Here is a 19,340-nt window from a genome sequence, read left to right as displayed (position 1 = left end):
TAACTGAAGAACTTGACACATTGAAGATCCGTTTTCAAAATGCTGATTTCCATTTTAAGAAATTCATGTGTCAAGTGAAAAGGTTGAAACCATGATTGAAAAACAATTGAAGTTTAAGGATAATCAAACCAAGGGTCTAGGGTATAATAGTGTTCCACCTCCTTTTAATGACAACTATAACCCACCCCTTGAGACCAATGAGGAAGAAATGTCTGCTCAGTATGGCCAAACCCATGTCCCAGCTTCAGTTAAGACTGAACCATCTGGGCCTACTGAGGTTATTCAGGTGAACGTTTCTGATGTTTCTTCTTCGTGTGCAGGTAAAGTAGTGGACGATGAGAACAAGGAGGACACTATTGAACAAACCAATGTCTCCTTGAACTCTGAATCTGTTGCTTCTAATTCTGTTACTCCTAACAAACCTACTATTGAGAAATATAGGCCACCAAAACAAGCAAAACCGACGGCTTATTGTATGTGTGCATGTGGGAACAATCAGAAGCGAGGCAAGAGCACGCCACTAGGGGCAGGAAGAAACAACTTCCCAGTGAAGAAAAAGATATGTTTTCACTGTGGAACACCTGGACACATTGCCCGAAACTGTCCTAATTGCGCATACATTCCCTATTACGCACAAGGATGGCAGAATGCGCCAAGTAGGAGATACCCCAAAAGAAGCCCTTCAAGGTCACAATCATGCAATGGTAATTGGAACGCGTAGAAGGCGAAAAATCAAAATCCCAAGGACAAGAAGCGAAAGTCAGCCAAGAAGCCAAGCTCAAGAGATGCTCCAGTGAAGCCAAGACCAGTTAGGTCAAAGCCATCTCGACGGCCGACTTCAAGCTCAAAAGCAAGCGATAAGGCACCCATCCGATCGAACAAGAAATGGGTTAAACCTAACTACAAATGGGTACCAAAGGTTCAATCTACCAAATCTTCTAATGATTCTAATATCTCTTCATCTTCTGTTTGTGATAAGCAGGACATGTCATGGGAGAGAGTTCCTTGCACAGATGACAAAGGTCAACCCAGTTTCACAATGGACTGGGTTCCAAAGACCAACTGATCCCGCTCTGTGTCGGAGCAGCTATGGAGGCATATCTTCAGACTTCGGTTTGTTGATAGTGGTTGTTCCAGGCACATGATAGGAGGCATCTCTCAACTGTACACCATTCAGAACTTTGTTTGAGAGTATGTGTCCTTTTGCCAGAAAGGAAGAAAGGAAGGGATCATACATGGGGTTTGTGCTTAACGATGTGAAGAATTTTCGTAGCTGTTCTGAGATTATGCGTGTGGTTCTCAGACCTTCTGGATGCAAATTCAATCGGTGACTTATGGTTTGAGTTTTGTTCTCGATACTCTTGAGTTTATCTTAAACTGATTCGTTTTGAAGACAATTTTTTATTTTCTTATAGTTTTTCGTTTGTAGGTATTGTTTGGGAAGTGATATCTATAAAGTGATAACGGGCAGTCTAAACCAGTGTAAGGTACTGAATCTAAACTGTTTATACTCTGTGTTGAATGTGCTGGTAGGCACGAAGGATATGACAGTGTGGATTTATAGAGGATCGTTTGGACTAACCATACGACGCTCGAGTAGATTGAGCGGTGAGATAAACATGGGAACCCACGGGATACACTAAATTAATACGCATCTAGAACTTTGGCTTAACTTTTCCTTGATGTACGAACTTATGTCCTTAATTCTGGTTCTGATAGGGCGACTGTGGGGTTATGATAAAGTAGGTCTGTAGGAAATTATTTTCTTGCTTTCTATCTGTCAGTCATATGTTGCTTCCTCTGCGTGATTGGAAGATATCCGACCTGGTTGCAACATATGCAACTCTAATTCTACGCACCTCCTTATCTATGAAATTCTTTCTATCGGTTAGCCATATGTTGTCCCCTCTGCGTGATCGGAAGATCCGACCTGGGACACAACATATGCAACATTCTACCTCTCAATCCCTTTATCTCTGTTAGTCATATGTTGTCCCCTCTGTGTGATTGAAAGAGATCCGACCTGGGACACACCATATGCACCTATTTCTAAATTTGTCTTCCTCCTTAATAATTGTTTACACACCTAAAGTAAGGAGTCCTTAGGAAGTTCTTGATAACCACGGTATATCGGGAAGTGGGGAACAAGTTCTAGTGCACCTAAAATTGAACCATTTATGAGGTTGTCTGTAGATCTCGCTGCTTAATTTAAGTGGACAACAATACCCGTGGTCGTCCTCAGCTAAATGGTATATTTGGAAACGTTTGTCAATATTCTTCGTGTTTAAGTGGACCACAATACCGGCAATTGATCAGATCTATTCATGAAGGTTAAGGTACTGATAAACAAACTTAAGACTGTCTCACAACTTTGATCGCAAATATTTTTGTTTTTGTTAAATTTGTTCATAGTTTTCCTCTATGCACAAATTTAGGGGGAGAATTAAAAATTTCAAAAAACAAACAAAAAATCAGAAAATTAAAATTCCAAAAATAGTGTTATTTCTGTTTTATTTCTGGTTCAGAAAAATCAAAAATCCAAAAATATTTTTGTTATCGTTTTATTTTTTATAAAATATAAAAAAAATCCAATATATATATATATATATATATATATATATATATATATATATATATATATATATATATGTGTGTGTATATTGTGTGCTAACTTTGTTTTTAGTTTTGTTTTTATATCAAATTTTCTTTGTCTTGAAAAGAGAATTCAGATGTAGATGAGACTCATGGAGACTGTATCGAGATTTTCTGAGCCAAGGCTTCATCCGTGATCATTGAAGAATTCTCATTCGAATGAACAAGAAATGAAGATTATCCTTTCAATATTCAATTTTTCAACCCTAGAAGCAACGTCAAGCTGTTCTTGAAGATTGTGTGACATATTGCATTGAATCCTCCTCAATCAATTTGCTGCTATCTTGAACCTACTGAAGTGATCCAGAAGATTTGTTCTCTCTGATATTCTCTCTAAAGATTCTCAAGCTGAAAGCGCTATCTTTCAAGAATCCGTACATCAAGCATCCTCACCCAATGTGCATTTAGAGTCAAATTTTGAAGAAATGCCCAACTGCTCAAGATGAACTCATTTATTGAAGATTCATCAAGTTCATCTTGAAGCTGTGAAGAAATCGAAGATAAAGGCTGAATCCAAGCTCCAAATGAAGATTGACAAGAAAAGCCAGCTACATTTTTAGGGGGAGTTTGTTGGGTCAATTAGAAAAGAAAGCTATAAACCAAGGGGGAGATCGTTGGGTCTAAAATATGGTTTATACTTCACTTTTCTAGGCAATTGTAATTTTCAGTCTAGGACCGAAATTTGTTTACGGACCAATGGGTTTTTACGGCCGTGAACAGGTTTACGGCCGTGAACCTATTCACGGCCCATGTGCTATATATATAGAGCATATTGTAGAGAGAGAAATTTAGAGAGAAAAAGAGTGTGTGTGAGAGAATCTTATGTGTTGGAGCATCAATCTTATTGAATACATCATAGATTCATCATCTTCTTCTTCTTCTCCTTCTTCTCTATTTTGATCTAGCATCATCCAATTGATTGGGATTCCGCACCATCAAATGGATCTGATTGATACACAAGCAGATTTGGGACTTACAGACTGTCAATAATCTGGCTTGTAGATTGTATGAAGTGTTTTAGACATAGCAATAGATTGCTACAACATTCATGAGTGCTCATAAGGTCTGAGTATTGGATTAAACCCACGCTCACTTGAATCACTTCATGGAATTTATCACGAGTGATCGTGAGACAATAATATCATAGAAGTCTTCAAACCAAGATATATGAGTTGTTGACTATCATTTGGTTATACATTGATAGTGCGAAAATGCATCAGTAACTTGATGTTATAAAACGCACTATTGTGTATGATTTGATGAATAGTTAGTATAAGCATATAATATCGAAGTTTATCTGTTCCTTTTAATTCTTGGAGGATTAAAAGCGATATCTTGGGCCCCTCGATGATTTTGTTTTGACTTATGTGTCGCGCCCGATCGGGACTAAATTAATGTCTTCAATTAAGTTCTCTATCAAACAAATCAGAAATCGAGAAACAAACTGCTGGACAATAAGTATGAAATTGTTCCATGTATTTGTCCGGCTGATATCTTGAAGAACAGAGGATTATATGATCCCTTATCTAAAGGACGCGTCACTGACTGGGTCAGAGTTCATCAACAGCTTTTAAGAGCTACGATTGATATTCGGTGTTTTAACTCGTACTTGCAGTTATAGTTATTAGACTTATCCAAGTGGGAGACTGTTGGATTAGGTGTCTAAGCCCATAACTATAATTGGTATGTACTTGACTGAGAGTAGCATGCTCCTTTTGGGTTGCCTTCACCAATGCAACTTGATTGGATAGACTTTTGAGAATAAGGTTATTTGTGATTTGAAAATATATTAAAAGTATAATATATTAATATGAAATCATATTATTTAATTAGTATTGATCAAGAATTAATTTGGAATCAATTTAGTGATCAAAAGAGACTAATTAAATATACGGGGACTGATTTGGTAAATCAATGATTCTTATAGTGTGGGTTAATGATCCATGGTTATTTAGGATGAACTAAACGAACAAGGATAGTCCATGGAGGTTTAACCCATGGATCCTAAGTAATATGAAGAGTCATGGTGCATTAGGGTTTGCATGGATGTAACCCTAGCACTTGCCAGACTATAAAAGGAACTCCCTATAGCCAAAATCGGTTGCCACATACATTCTTGGAGAGTGTGAATCGATTTTGTGCTAAGTAACTTATTCTCTCAAGCCTCCTTTTGCACTTGGTGTTTGTGACACATTAGAGGCATCAAATTTTAGGAGCTAAAGCTTTTGAAGGCCAAGAACTACAAGTCCTATTAAGAGGTAAGTTATCTAACTAGTTATATTCTTTAATTGTCAAACTGTATGCTAGTTAGGAAGTATGCTTTGGAAAATCAAATTGCATGTATAATTAGAGAAACATAGATCCAAAGCATCTAGGGTTGCATGTGCACCATAAGGTTGTTAGAGTGCTCAAAACCCTTCACTAACATGTTGGTTTTTCAGTCTACATGTTGGATATCAAAAGGTTGGAAAAATAGTTCTGTAGATTAGTTGAGGAGAAGGACCTAAGGATTGCTATGAAAATATTAGGAATGGGCATAGAGAGAAATATAGTTGATGGTATTCTAAAACTCGCTCGAAAGAAGTAGGTCCGAAAATTCCTAATAAGTTCTTATGGATAGGATCAAGCCCAGACATATGAATTTGAGAAGTCAATTAAGACTTTCAAAGAATCAATCTCTAAAGAGAGAGAACGACCTAGAAGGAGTGGCCATGGCCTTTTTCATATTATTAGTTGGCAACATAACGTATACGACAATATGCACGAGACCAAATGTTCCTCGTACATTGGGAGTAGTGAGTCACTTTATAATAGAAGGAGATAACATTGGGATGGTGTCGATTACCTTCCATGGTACATGATGGGTATTTCTAAGGTTGCTTAGAGTAACAGATCATAGTGGCCACACATGCTCCAAATGTGGTCATATAGGTGTCAAGCAAGGTTCAAATACGTCCCCGAAATGGGATAAGAAGACTATGCCATGGTGGTACCTTACATCATGAAGTAGTTCTCTATAACGATGTTCGAGAGGTAATATCCCCTCCAGGTCTTGAATGATGTTGTAATGGGTTGCCCTCCATATTAAACTTTTGTAATTAGGTATAAAAATAAAAGTGATTCAAACTTAGGGCTTGAGGTAAAATCTTAGGGAGTATCTAATATTATAAGATACTTATATGTGTGCTACCAGTACACTACAAGGTAACCAGAGTGAAGTCTATAGCATCGTACAAGGACTAGCGATATAACCTGGTCCCCGATCGGGTATGTGGAATATGACGATGAAGATGTTGACCTAAGGAGACCCTGACACAACTGACTAGCACGTAGGTCTCCTTGGTAGGTTCCAGACTACTAACCTCCTCTCCGGGCTCCGATCCCATATAAGGGTCCTTCTCTAGCTCAGTACTAGATTAGTTAATTAATGGTCATCCGATAATGTGTCCTCATGCGTTGCCCGATTCGGGAGCGCGGGGCATAGAGTTCAACCCACCTAAATTGTACATAAGGCATTCTAGCGTTTAGAATCATTTTAGCAGCCTAATGTAACTTGGTATCGATGTACGCTTAAGGGTTTCTATTTTTGTTTAGTGTATAAGCAGATCCTAGGTTGTTCATACCACTCACTATAACCAATCCAGTCTTGCACTTTCTCTTCCTTAATTATTCATAGGTGATTAGGCTATGTCTAATTAAGGTCCAGTAGTGCACTACCCGATTTAGATATAATAGATGGCATGATTATTAACTCGTTGGTTATAGTTTAGTCTTTCCCATGGGAAAGGGAAAACCGATATTCGCTATAACCTTCGACTCTGATACCAAATCTGTCACACCCCATTAAAGCGGAAACACGAAGGGTGACATGCTAAGGTGTGACAACAGTCAAATTAAGTTAACGAGTGTCTCTTACGAACGTGACGTAAATCAAATGTAATAGGTTTGATTTGTAATATTTAAATGCCTTTAATGAAAATACGATTTCATTATAAATATATATATATATATATATATATATATATATATATATATATATTTCATAAAATAACCTTTCAATCAATTTATCTAATTACGTATCAATAATATTCAAATTGATATTTTAATTTAACTGTTACAAATATTGTAAGGATTATAGAGATTCAGTTGGGCCACTAAATATATACTACATACAATATGTAAGTTAGTAATTATATGATAAAAAAAATTTATTAATTAAAAAATAAATAAATAAATAAAACATGATTATAAATGATGTATATGTTAGTAAATAAAGTAAAAACTAAAATGAAAGATGCACTACGAATTGACCAAACAAGTACACCACTCAAAGTTGAATTAAATAAGTATTTAAATTGTTGCTCATATCTCATATAAACATACGTAATCCATTCGTGTGATACACGTCCGTCAATTGAGATATTTGCATATTTTAGTGTGGTGTCAACTTGTGAGCTATTCTCTAGAAATTATGGAGTGACTAAGCATCTTCAAAATTTGAGTATAAATTGAAACGTCCTTAACAGTTTTCTTTTCTATAACACAATTGAATCACCAAAAATACTAAGGTTTCGGAAAATAAATATTTTGGAGAGTGAAATTAAGGACGACCTAAGATATATGCTTGTTGTATCTGGTGAGTTTTACGGCCCCGTTTTAAACTTTTTATCATATTTCGGGGGAGGATACATGTTTTTATATTATTTATTTATATAAATCATAAATTGTTTATATCGCTTATAATTTAGTTACATAATCATTATAACATTTTATCGTTAAAACAGTCGTTAACATATATAAAATTTAGTAAACACTGTCGTTATGCTGCCCACATAATATAAAACTATATTGAGCATTGCCGTTACTATGCCCACATAATATAAAACTATATTATGCATTGTCGTTATTATGCCCACATAATTATATTATGCATTGCCGTTATTATGTCCACATAATATTATGCATTGCCGTTACTATACTCACATAATATAAAATTTTATTATGCATTGCCAAATTTTATTATGCATTGCCGTTAATCTGTGAATAGATTATTACACATTGTTGTTACTCTGCATATTTAAGTTTTACAAAACTATTTAACAATATAATTATAAAAATATTTTTATAATTATATAACATAAACCGATAAACATAAACACGTAAAGTTACAAGACTACAACTTTTAGCGCTACTCATTCAAGGGTTTACATGAGACACATTCATCACCTAAGTGTAATACTTAGTAAAGTCCCCTACCTATAATCGTTAAATCTTAAGTGAGCGGGAAAGTTATGTATAGATCTATACGGGCTGACACCCCACCTGCGGTTGCTAGCTACAACCATCGACGGTCAAGTCACGGGTGATAACTGTCTAAACACTACGACGTCCGATGAAGCGTCGTGAGGGGCAACAACTCGTCTGTAGCTCGATTATGGGAACCCATGTAACATTGATAATCACGCCTTAAAGCTAATATAAGTTGAAAATACTTATATACGATAGAACAAGTACTTTTGGAAATAAAGTACACATACAAATATAAGTTTGAAAATATTTATATACAATAAAAATATTATTTGGAGTAAAAAGTATGTTAATACAAATATACAAACCTGTGAACTCACCAACTTTATGTTGACATTTTAAAATCACATGTATTCTCAGGAAAATAAAAGTCGGCGGTATCAATCTTTTGGGAAAATCTTCATGGGATCGTCGGAGCACTTTTTATCTATATTGTACTAATCTGATTAAGCTCTACTTGTAATTTTTGGTTTCTTGTATTCTAAAAACCTAGTACGATATGTAATATATTTTGTAATATAAAAATAACATTTGTGTTATAATGTTCAATGTAATCAATAACTGTGAACTATGATGGCGTCACACAAGCGCGGTATTTCCGCCATCGGCCGGGGTGTGACAGATTGGTATCAGAGCTATTGGCTATAGCGAACTAGTATTTTCTTGGGAAATTACGACTATAGCTTTAGACTCACTACTCTGATTAAGTTTATCCCTTAAATATAATAATAAAATTATTAATTACACTACTCTAAAATAGTTACGGGAGAAATGTCTAAGATGGATTTGTCGTCATGGGTTGTTGGATTTCAGAAAAGCTATACGCTGAAATAATCCCGCCCTCTGACTTTTCTTGATTGACTTATCCTTACTTGATAATCTTAAGGTACCAAATAAAAATTAATAAAACACACAAACAAACTTTAGATATAAGAGTTATTTATAAACTCAAACCCTCGATGAAAATACTTATACTTATAGATGTAGCATGCAACAAAAATCCATAGGAACATAAACTCAAGAGTTTAGGCTAAATACATTATCTAAGTTGGTACGGTACAGCGACCAAACCATAACTAGACTTAGCTTGCGCACCTAAGTTTTATTATGGTCTGACCGACGCACGACTATACTTTGATACTCTAGTTGGCAATCTAAATTCTTGAGAATTGTTTGGATTAGAGACCTAGTTCTGAGTCACATATACTTTGTGGGGATTCACTGGAAATACCAATAATATCTATTATATACTTATAATTGAAGATTATTTTTATATAGATCATCACGCTATTTCTCATAAACATCTATCATGTTTGATGTCTTATGTAGGATCATGGCAGACCCGGTAGATTGGACGACGATACCATGGGCAGAGGAGGATCAGGTAGTGCCCCACCCTCCTGAGCCCGAAGATTCTCCTCTTCCTGAGGTTCCAGTACCACTGTCCCCTTTGACCTCAAACGAGGAACCCTACGAGGAGGATGATCCCTCAGACCAAGCTGGAGGTTCTGATGAGCCTGTAGATGTAGAGACTGAGCCTGTAGATGTAGAGACTGAGCCTGTTGAGGAGGAGACTGAGTTTGTTGATGTAGTGACTGAGTCGGTTAATGAGGAGATAGACCCCATGGAGGAAGAAGTTGATTTCTTTGAGTGGGAGGATGAAGAGCCCGAGGAAGAAAGAGAGACAACCAAGGAGCCTGAACCAGCCATTGAGCAACAAGCCCCCCACCCCTACCAGCCTTCCAGATATACTGACATACTTATAATGGTCCTTCTGTGGCATACACTCCACGAAAATCCATACCTATTCATAAACAGAAGCGAAGTACTCCACCACCAGCATCTCCAGTAGCCCCAAAAAGGGTAGCTCCTACTCCAGCCTGGGTAACACGTCTACAAGAATGGAGAGCTGAGGATGAAATACCATCTCAGTTCGAGGTCGGAGAGTCATCACGAGCTCGACAACCCACCCCTCCCCATGAGGCATCTTCCGATCCTCCTATACCCATCTTAGTTTCTCGCATATCACGCCTCGTTCATCAAGTTCGCATCATCACTACTGAAATAGGGATTATTAAGGGGAACTCCACAGGTCATCATGATAAAATTCAAAGCTTAGAAGAGGATCTAAGTCTAGATGAGGAAGCCATACAACTTATTTTTGATCATCTGGATTCTATCCAGGTACATCTGCTGACTCAGGAAGCTCAAATTTCAGGAATGGAGCTTATGGCACAGGTTATGGAGCATAGGGTGATGGCATCTGAGGCCAGAGCTTATGCGGCTGAGATGAGGGCCGAATCTGTACAGCAACAACTCACCCACGTAGTTACTGTCCTAGGTACTTTTCTAGGTTTATGGTAGACTCACCCGGGCGGGTTGTGCCCTGGGATATTTTTGGGTTAGGGGTACGGGGGAAAAGTTGGGTTATAGTAACCTAGCTACCTACTTTTGGGTATCATCTTTTGTATGATAGTATATCAAACTTTTCCACCCCTAACCACACAAACTTTTGTGGTTCTTGTAACCAAATTTTGGGAAAAACCAATGTATATGTACAAAGAAATGTTTATATATGAAGCAAGTATTATTACTAAAACAATGTGTATATTAAATGTTGTAAGTTGACTCTTGATCATAAACAACTTAGGAATCGGTAAAGATTCTGGAAATAATTACAATGACATTCAATAAACTTATATGATCAAACAAACTTATCCAATGACTGCCTACATTATTTTATGAATAAGGACCTATTAGAATATTGTAAATTACAATATATTAATCTATAAAGGATTTTTACAAATTTACATTAACTCTTGCGAATGAAATAGTCATTATTATACACATATGTATAACTTAGGAAAAAGCTTCAAATGACTAACACTTTCTTTAAAATATCTCTAATAGAACTAAAGCATGCCTCTGAGACGAGTTACCAAACGCAATCCTAGAGAACCAACACCTACCCCAGATCATACACCAGTAATGGACTCAGCGGCCATTGAAGCGTTAGTTGCTCAACGCGTCGCGGACGCTCTGGCTAACTACGAAGCCCACAGGAACACTGGATTCGGAAACGGTGATGGAAATGGAAATGGAGGTGGAAGTAACTCTAATGTCAACAATGGAGGAGGCCACAGAGCATGTACTTATAAAGACTTCATGAACTGCAAGCCGAAGTCTTTTTACGGAAATGAAGGAGTCGTTGGACTAACCCGATGGATCGAGAAGATGGAGTCAGTGTTTGAAATAAGCTTTTGTGATGAAAACTGTAAAGTAAGATTTGTTGCATGTACGTTTGCTGATTCAGCCTTAACATGGTGGAATAGTCATGCCAAAACACTAGGCATTAGCAATGCAAATGCCATGTCATGGGGTGGACTGAAGCAATTGTTGATTGACGAATATTGCCCAAGAGACGAAATGCAAAAATTAGAGCAAGAGTTGTGGAACCTTACCATGAAGGATGCAGACATTGCAGCCTACACCAACCGATTCAATGATCTTGCTACTCTCTGCCCCAGTTTTGTGACACCAGAATATAAGAAGGTAGAAAGATACATATGGGGTTTGGTTCAACCCATTCAAGGTTTGGTTACCGCTTCAAGACCAGCTACATACGACAGTGCCAAACGGTTATCATTTAACTTGACTAACCAAGAGATACGCCAAGGTACTATGGTTCAGAAGGCTGACCTTCCAAAGCCGGAAAACAATAAGCGCAAGTTTGGTAGAGGATACAAAGGAAAGCCGAGGCAATCTGCTGAGAAGAAGCAAGAGACAGTGAAAGCATATGCCACCACAACAACAACGACACCCACCCATCAAAAACAATATGTTGGAAAATACCCAAAATGTGATAAGTGCAATTATTGGTAACTGCAGGCTTTGTGACAAATGCAAGAAGAAGGGCCACACCGCCCAGTATTGCAGAATCCCAGCACCGGCAACAATACCCGCAGCAAACACAGGAACTTTCACTACTGCAACCCGAGCCTGTTTTGAATGTGGAGAGGTTGGGCACTTCAAAAAGGATTGTCCAAAGATGAATAATCAACAAGGGAATGCTAGAGGTAGGGCGTTCGTGATTGGAGCAAGGGATGCCATCTAGGACCCAACAGTGGTGACTGGTACGTTCCTTGTTAACAACTTATATGCAACTGTACTATTTGATTCAGGTCCTGAAAGAAGCTTTATTACCCCTAAGTTTAGACAACTACTGAATCATAAATCCAGTAAACTAAATGAAACTTATGTGGTAGAAATGGCTAATGGTGAATCCGGTAGCACCCAAGAAATACTAGAAAATTGCACATTAACTCGAAACAATCATCCCTTTCATGTTAACCTTATGCCAATGATTATCGGAAGCTTCGATGTAATAATTGGCATGGATTGGTTATCCCCTCATCATGCTGAAATTTTGTGTTATGAAAAAGCAGTACGAATTCCTTTACCCAATGGAGAATCCCTAATTATTTACGGGGATAAGTCCGGTCAAAACCTCAGAATCATCTCATGTATGAAAGCACATAAGTACCTTCACAAGAAGTACTACTCTTTCTTAGCCCACATTGTGGATAAAAAGAGAAGAGGGAAAGAAATCAAGGATATACCTCAGGTGTGTAATTATCCTGATGTATTCCCTGAAGATCTTCCCGGATTGCCACCAGTTCGACAAGTCGAATTCCGAATCGACTTGGTCCCAGGAGCAGCACCAGTGGCAAAATCTCCTTATAGGTTGGCACCGTCTGAAATGCAAGAACTCTCTAGCCAACTACAATAACTTCTTGACAAGGGTTTTATCAGACCAAGTTTCTCACCCTGGGGAGCACCAATTTTGTTTCTTAAGAAGAAGGATGGATCCTTCCGGATGTGCATCGACTATAGGGAGCTAAATAAGTTGACCATCAAGAATCGATATCCGCTCCCAAGAATCGATGATCTATTTGATCAACTGCAAGGGTCCAATTACTTCTCGAAGATTGACTTAAGGTCAGGATACCACCAACTTCGAGTCCTAGCTGAAGACATTCCAAAGATGGCATTCAGAACTCGCTACGGCCACTATGAATTCCTAGTTATGTCATTTGGATTGACCAATGCTCCAGCAGTTTTCATGGATCTTATGAACTGTGTTTGCAAGCCCTACTTGGACAAATTCGTGATTGTATTCATTGATGATATATTGATATACTCACAAACCAAGGAGGAACACGAGCAACACCTTCAACTAATCTTGGAACTGCTACGAAAGGAAAAGTTGTACGCCAAACTCTCTAAATGTGAATTTTGGATTAGAGAATTAAACTTTCTAGGGCATGTGGTCAGCAACAAAGGAATTCATGTCGATCCTACCAAGATATAGGCAATCAAGAATTGGGGAGCACCAAAGACGCCAACAGAGGTGCGCCAATTCCTTGGACTCGCAGGCTACTATCGGAGATTCATAGAAAACTTCTCCAAAATAGCCAAGCCACTCACAACATTAACACAGAAAGACATGAAGTTTGATTGGGGAGACAAACAAGAATTCGCGTTCCAGACACTGAAGAAAATGTTGTGTAGTGCACCAATCCTATCCCTCCCAGATGGGACAGATGATTTTGTCGTATACTGCGACGCATCACACCAAGGGTTGGGATGTGTATTGATGCAAAGAGACAAAGTTATTGCATACGCTTCTCGTCAACTCAAGGTACATGAGAACAACTATACTACCCACGATCTAGAACTAGGAGCTGTAGTTTTTGCCTTGGAGATTTGGCGACACTATCTCTATGGCACAAAGTGTATCATTTACACAGATCACAAGAGTCTTCAACACATTTTCGATCAGAAGGAACTCAACATGAGACAAAGAAGATGGATTGAGTTGTTAAATGACTACGAATGTGAAATTCGTTATCATCCTGGCAAGGCAAACGTTGTAGCAGATGCCTTGAGTAGGAAGGAACGAATAAAGCCTCGTAAGGTCAAAGCACTAACAGTTACAATCCAGTCGAGCCTGGCTGCTCAAATCAGAGAGGCTCAGCTAGGGGCTCTAGAAGAAGAAAACATTACTAATGAATGTCTATGAGGAATGGACAAACAATTCAAGCTTAGGAATGACGGTACTCGATGTTTCATGGACCGAATTTGGACACCAAAATTTGGTGACATCAGAAGCTTAGTCATGGATGAGGCTCACAAGTCAAGGTATTTCGTTCATCCAGGCTCCGACAAGATGTACCTAGACTTGAAGAAGCAATATTGGTGGCCAAACATGAAAGCAGAGATTGCCACTTACGTGAGCAAATGCTTGACTTGTGCTAAAGTCAAAGCAGAGTACCAAAAACCCTCCGGATTATTACAGCAGCCAGAAATACCCGAGTGGAAGTGGGAACAAATTACAATGGACTTCGTAACAAAACTACCCAAGACACCCAGTGGTTATGACACTATTTGGGTTGTAGTTGATCGATTGACTAAGTCCGCCCACTTCCTGCCAATCAAAGAAACTGATAAGATGGAAAAGTTGACCCTAACTTATCTCAAGGAAATTGTCAAATTGCATGGGGTGCCAATTTCTATCATCTCTGATAGAGACAGTAGATTCACCTCACGATTTTGGCAATCATTACAGAAATCCTTGGGAACACGCCTTGACATGAGCACAGCTTATCATCCACAAACAGATGGTCAAAGTGAAAGGACCATTCAGACATTGGAAGACATGCTCCGAGCGTGTGTGATAGACTTTGGAAGCACATGGGATACTCATCTTCCTCTGCTTGAGTTCATACAATAACAGTTATCACACCAGCATTAAAGCTGCACCATTTGAAGCCTTATACGGACGCAAGTGTCGATCACCAATATGTTGAGCAGAATTAGATGATACCCAACTAGCAAAGAAACATGCAGGTGATACACTACTTACTGGTCCAGAAATCATACATGAAACGACTGAGAAAATCGTCCAGATACGTGATAGAACTAAGACTGCACGAGATCGTCAGAAAAGTTATGCCGACAAGAGACGTAAACCTCTAGAATTTCAAGTCGGAGATCGAGTTATGCTAAAAGTCTCTCCTTGGAAGGGCGTCATAAGGTTCGGAAAACGAGGAAAGCTTAATCCAAGATACATAGGACCTTTTGAGATTCTTGCAAGAGTTGGTCATGTAGCCTATCAACTCAAGTTACCTCATGAGCTCAACAATGTACACGACGTTTTCCATGTATCCAACCTCAAGAAGTGCTTATCCGATGATGCGCTTGCAATTCCACTTGACGAAATCAAAATCAACGCCAAACTTAATTTCGTAGAAGAACCCGTCGAGATCACGGACCGAGAAATCAAGAAACTCAAACAAAGTCGCATCCCCATAGTAAAAGTTCGATGGAACTCTAGACGAGGACCAGAGTTTACTTGGGAACGCGACGATCAAATGAAAAGTAAGTACCCCCAACTATTCAACAATGTTCCGTCCACTAGCTAAATTTCGGGACGAAATTCTTTTAACGGGGAGAGAATGTGACAACAGTCAAATTAAGTTAACGAGTGTCTCTTACGAACGTGACGTAAATCAAATGTAATAGGTTTGATTTGTAATATTTAAATGCCTTTAATGAAAATATGATTTCATTCTATATATATATATATATATATATATATATATATATATATATATATATATATATATATATATATATATATATATATATTTCATAAAATAACCTTTCAATCAATTTATCTAATTATGTATCAATAATATTCAAATTGATATTTTAATTTAACTGTTACAAATATTGTAAAGATTATAGAGATTCAGTTGGGCCACTAAATATGTACTACATACAATATTTAAGTTAGTAATTATATGATAAAAAAAATTATTAATTAAAAAATAAATAAATAAAACATGATTATAAATGATGTATATGTTAGTAAATAAAGTAAAAACTAAAACGAAAGATGCACTACGAATGGACCAAACAAGTACACCACTCAAAGTTGAATTAAATAGGTATTTAAATTGTTGCTCATATCCCATATAAACATACGTAATCCATTCGTGTGATACACGTCTGTCAATTGAGATATTTGCATATTTTAGTGTGGTGTCAACTTGTGAGCTATTCTCTAGAAATTATGGAGTGACTAAGCATCTTCAAAATTTGAGTATAAATACAAACGTCCTTAACAGTTTTCTTTTCTATAACACAATTAAATCACCAAAAATACTAAGGTTTCGGAAAATAAATATTTTGGAGAGTGAAATTAAGGACGACCTGAGATATATGCTCGTTGTATCTGGTGAGTTTCACGGCCCCATTTTAAACTTTTTATCATATTTCGGGGGAGGATACATGTTTTTATATTATTTATTTATATAAATCATAAATTGTTTATATCGCTTATAATTTAGTTACATAATCGTTATAACAGTTTATCGTTAAAACAGTCGTTTACATATATAAAATTTAGTAAACACTGTCGTTATGTTGCCCACATAATATAAAACTATATTGAGCATTGCCGTTACTATGCCCACATAATATAAAACTATATTATGCATTGTCGTTATTATGCCCACATAATTATATTATGCATTGCCGTTATTATGTCCACATAATATTATGCATTGCCATTACTATACCCACATAATATAAAATTATATTATGCATTGCTGTTAATCTGTGAATAGATTATTACATATTGTTGTTACTCTGCATATTTAAGTTTTACAAAACTATTTAACGATATAATTATAAAAATATTTTTATAATTATATAACATAAACCGATAAACATAAACACGTAAAGTTACAAGACTACAACTTTTAGCGCTACTCATTCAAGGGTTTACATGAGACACATTCATCACCTAAGTGTAATACTTAGTAAAGTCCCCTACCTATAATCGTTAAATCTTAAGTGAGCGGGAAAGTTATGTATAGATCTATACGGGCTGACACCCCACCTGCGGTTGCTAGCTACAACCATCGACGGTCAAGTCACGGGTGATAACTGTCTAAACACTACGACGTCCGATGAAGCGTCGTGAGGGGCAACAACTCGTCTGTAGCTCGATTATGGGAACCCATGTAACATTGATAATCACGCCTTAAAGCTAATATAAGTTGAAAATACTTATATACGATAGAACAAGTACTTTTGGAAATAAAGTACACATACAAATATAAGTTTGAAAATATTTATATACAATAAAAATATTATTTGGAGTAAAAAGTATGTTAATACAAATATACAAACCTGTGAACTCACCAACTTTATGTTGACATTTTAAAATCACATGTATTCTCAGGAAAATAAAAGTCGGCGGTATCAATCTTTTGGGAAAATCTTCATGGGATCGTCGGAGCACTTTTTATCTATATTGTACTAATCTGATTAAGCTCTACTTGTAATTTTTGGTTTCTTGTATTCTAAAAACCTAGTACGATATGTAATATAAAAATAACATTTGTGTTATACTGTTCAATGTAATCAATAACTGTGAACTATGATGGCGTCACACAAGCGTGGTATTTTCGCCATCGGCCGGGGTGTGACATAAGGTCTCATAACACAAGGTAAATAGGATTACCAACCATAATCATTGTGCATTTTTATGTTTACATCATATTCGAAACAATATCACATTTAGTTCCATACTACATAGTCTAGTACGTAACAAGAGCAATAAATACAAATCATTGTGGCGTCTTAAACTGGCTCATTGACCATTTCTTGAAAAATATGCAAAAACAAGGTTCAGCTATAAAATAGTTGGTGAGTTCACAGGTTTATAAAGGTACATCATTTCAGTAAGAAAATATGGATTTGTTCAACAAAAGTTCCAACTCAAACTGAGTGTTGAATGCCAAAGCACTCCGTTCACAACCAAGCCTAACGACCGTTCTTGCCCCATTTCATCATGTCCATGGTTCCCATGATGTCAGTTCATAAAAATATGCACTCACAGTTATGGGTGAGTGGGTGCTGTCTAGCCCAAATAGTGTTATCCATAAGACCTTCGTCTCAAATACGAGTTAATTGGTTGTAGTTCGATTCTCGGGGAATTAACATACAAAGTTCATAACAAGTTCATAGCAAGTTCATATCAAGATTTCATAGCATACACTTCATAGCACAAGTTCATAAAAGCGTATCGTTCCAAGTTCATCAAACAATATCGTGCCAAGTTCATTAAGTTCATAAAACAAGGCTCAACAAGTTCACAAAATAGATTTCAGCAAGTTCATAAAACAAAGTTATACAAGTTCATAAAATAGTATGTATAGCTGATAAAACAGTAGCATGTTTTCCATCCTAAAACATGAAAACAGTAAAAAGGGGGCTGTGAATACTCACAGGGGAAAGGTTACGGTTCTTGTGTCGTGGTTTGGGGTCGTCGGGTTCGATCCCTACTAGCGTCCTATGGAATAATAAGTTTCTAGTAAGTCATTGATCACTAGCCATAATCTAGTAACTACTTATCCAACTAGTGCTGTTACAAAGTGCACAAAGTTCGTTCAGTTCATTATCGGTAAATATTGGATTCGCGGTGCCTTGTGTTCAAAAATCCACAAAGGCATGAAGATGAACTCCAAAAATTACAAAAATATATTTTCTGGTTCTAACAGAGGGTATGGTTGTTCATAGTTTTATTGTAATTTTTGAAGGTCATTTGATATTTATTTGTAAATTAAGCCTAAATAATACGAAAAATTAGAAATAAATAGTCAACAGTTGTAAAAATCCCAAATTAATTTGTACAGGTTATAATAGTGTTCCCAAAGCTGGGAAAAATATTGGTCTGTGCATTTGAGTATAAAGACCTTGTTTGGTAAATTCATGCTCTAATTCAAGGAAAAATTTGAATGAAATACCAAACAGTGACCAAATTGTATGAAAATTTAGGTGGCATCCTTATTTCGTACATATACTAGTTTTATAAATTTTCAGAGTTTTATCTCATTTGTAAGTATTTAATATAAATTTTTGGCCATTAAATCCTTGCCTTTGACATCACGTGAAGTCTTGGCAGAGTACAAAACATTCTTATCATGAGAGAAGTGAGATTTGGTTTTCTGCTCAGGTTTCGCCCGATTTGGAAAGGATGGTTTTTGAAATTTTTTTTGATTCGAGACCTGTGGAGCATGATTTTGTTGAAATTCTTAGGTTTCGCAGATGAATAGACTTTTGCATTTGGATCGACTTTTTCTCTATGAACGAAGTTGGGAATCTTAAACTGCCAAAACTGCTTCCTTTCCTTGAGATTTTTGTTGTATCTAGCATTCCTTTGGCGTTTTTGAGCTGCGAACTGCTCAGAGGATTTGTGAATGCTAGCCCTTGGTTTTGGGTTTCTGGTAGGGGTTTCGGTCTGAACT

The 19,340-nt window shown here is 37.0% G+C and overlaps 1 protein-coding gene across 1 annotated transcript; it reads left to right on the top strand.

Annotated features, from left to right (window-relative positions):
* Positions 1 to 10,947: 10,947 nt before the first annotated feature.
* On the top strand, positions 10,948 to 18,800 carry LOC145106200 (uncharacterized). Its single transcript, XM_079043218.1, has 4 exons — positions 10,948 to 11,717; positions 11,848 to 12,035; positions 12,141 to 12,583; positions 18,729 to 18,800. Exons 1-4 carry the CDS (start codon positions 10,948 to 10,950, stop codon positions 18,798 to 18,800), a joined length of 1,473 nt encoding a protein of 490 aa, XP_078899344.1.
* The last annotated feature ends 540 nt before the right edge of the window (positions 18,801 to 19,340 follow it).

The sequence above is a fragment of the Lactuca virosa genome, chromosome 4 (assembly GCF_052849685.1).
Source record: "Lactuca virosa cultivar CGN04683 chromosome 4, Lactuca_virosa_CGN04683_v6, whole genome shotgun sequence".
Taxonomy (NCBI): Eukaryota; Viridiplantae; Streptophyta; class Magnoliopsida; order Asterales; family Asteraceae; genus Lactuca; species Lactuca virosa.
Note: the sequence above shows the minus strand (reverse complement) of the source record. Positions and strands in the feature narration are given on the sequence as shown.

Coding starts and splice junctions, on each gene's coding strand:
- LOC145106200 (XM_079043218.1), top strand. CDS start 10,948: ATGGACTCAGCGGCCATTGAAGCGTTAGTTGCTCAACGCGTCGCGGAC. Junction 11,718..11,847: donor GGATACAAAGGAAAGCCGAG/GCAATCTGCTGA, acceptor TGGTAACTGCAG/GCTTTGTGACAAATGCAAGA. Junction 12,036..12,140: donor TCAACAAGGGAATGCTAGAG/GTAGGGCGTTCG, acceptor TATTTGATTCAG/GTCCTGAAAGAAGCTTTATT.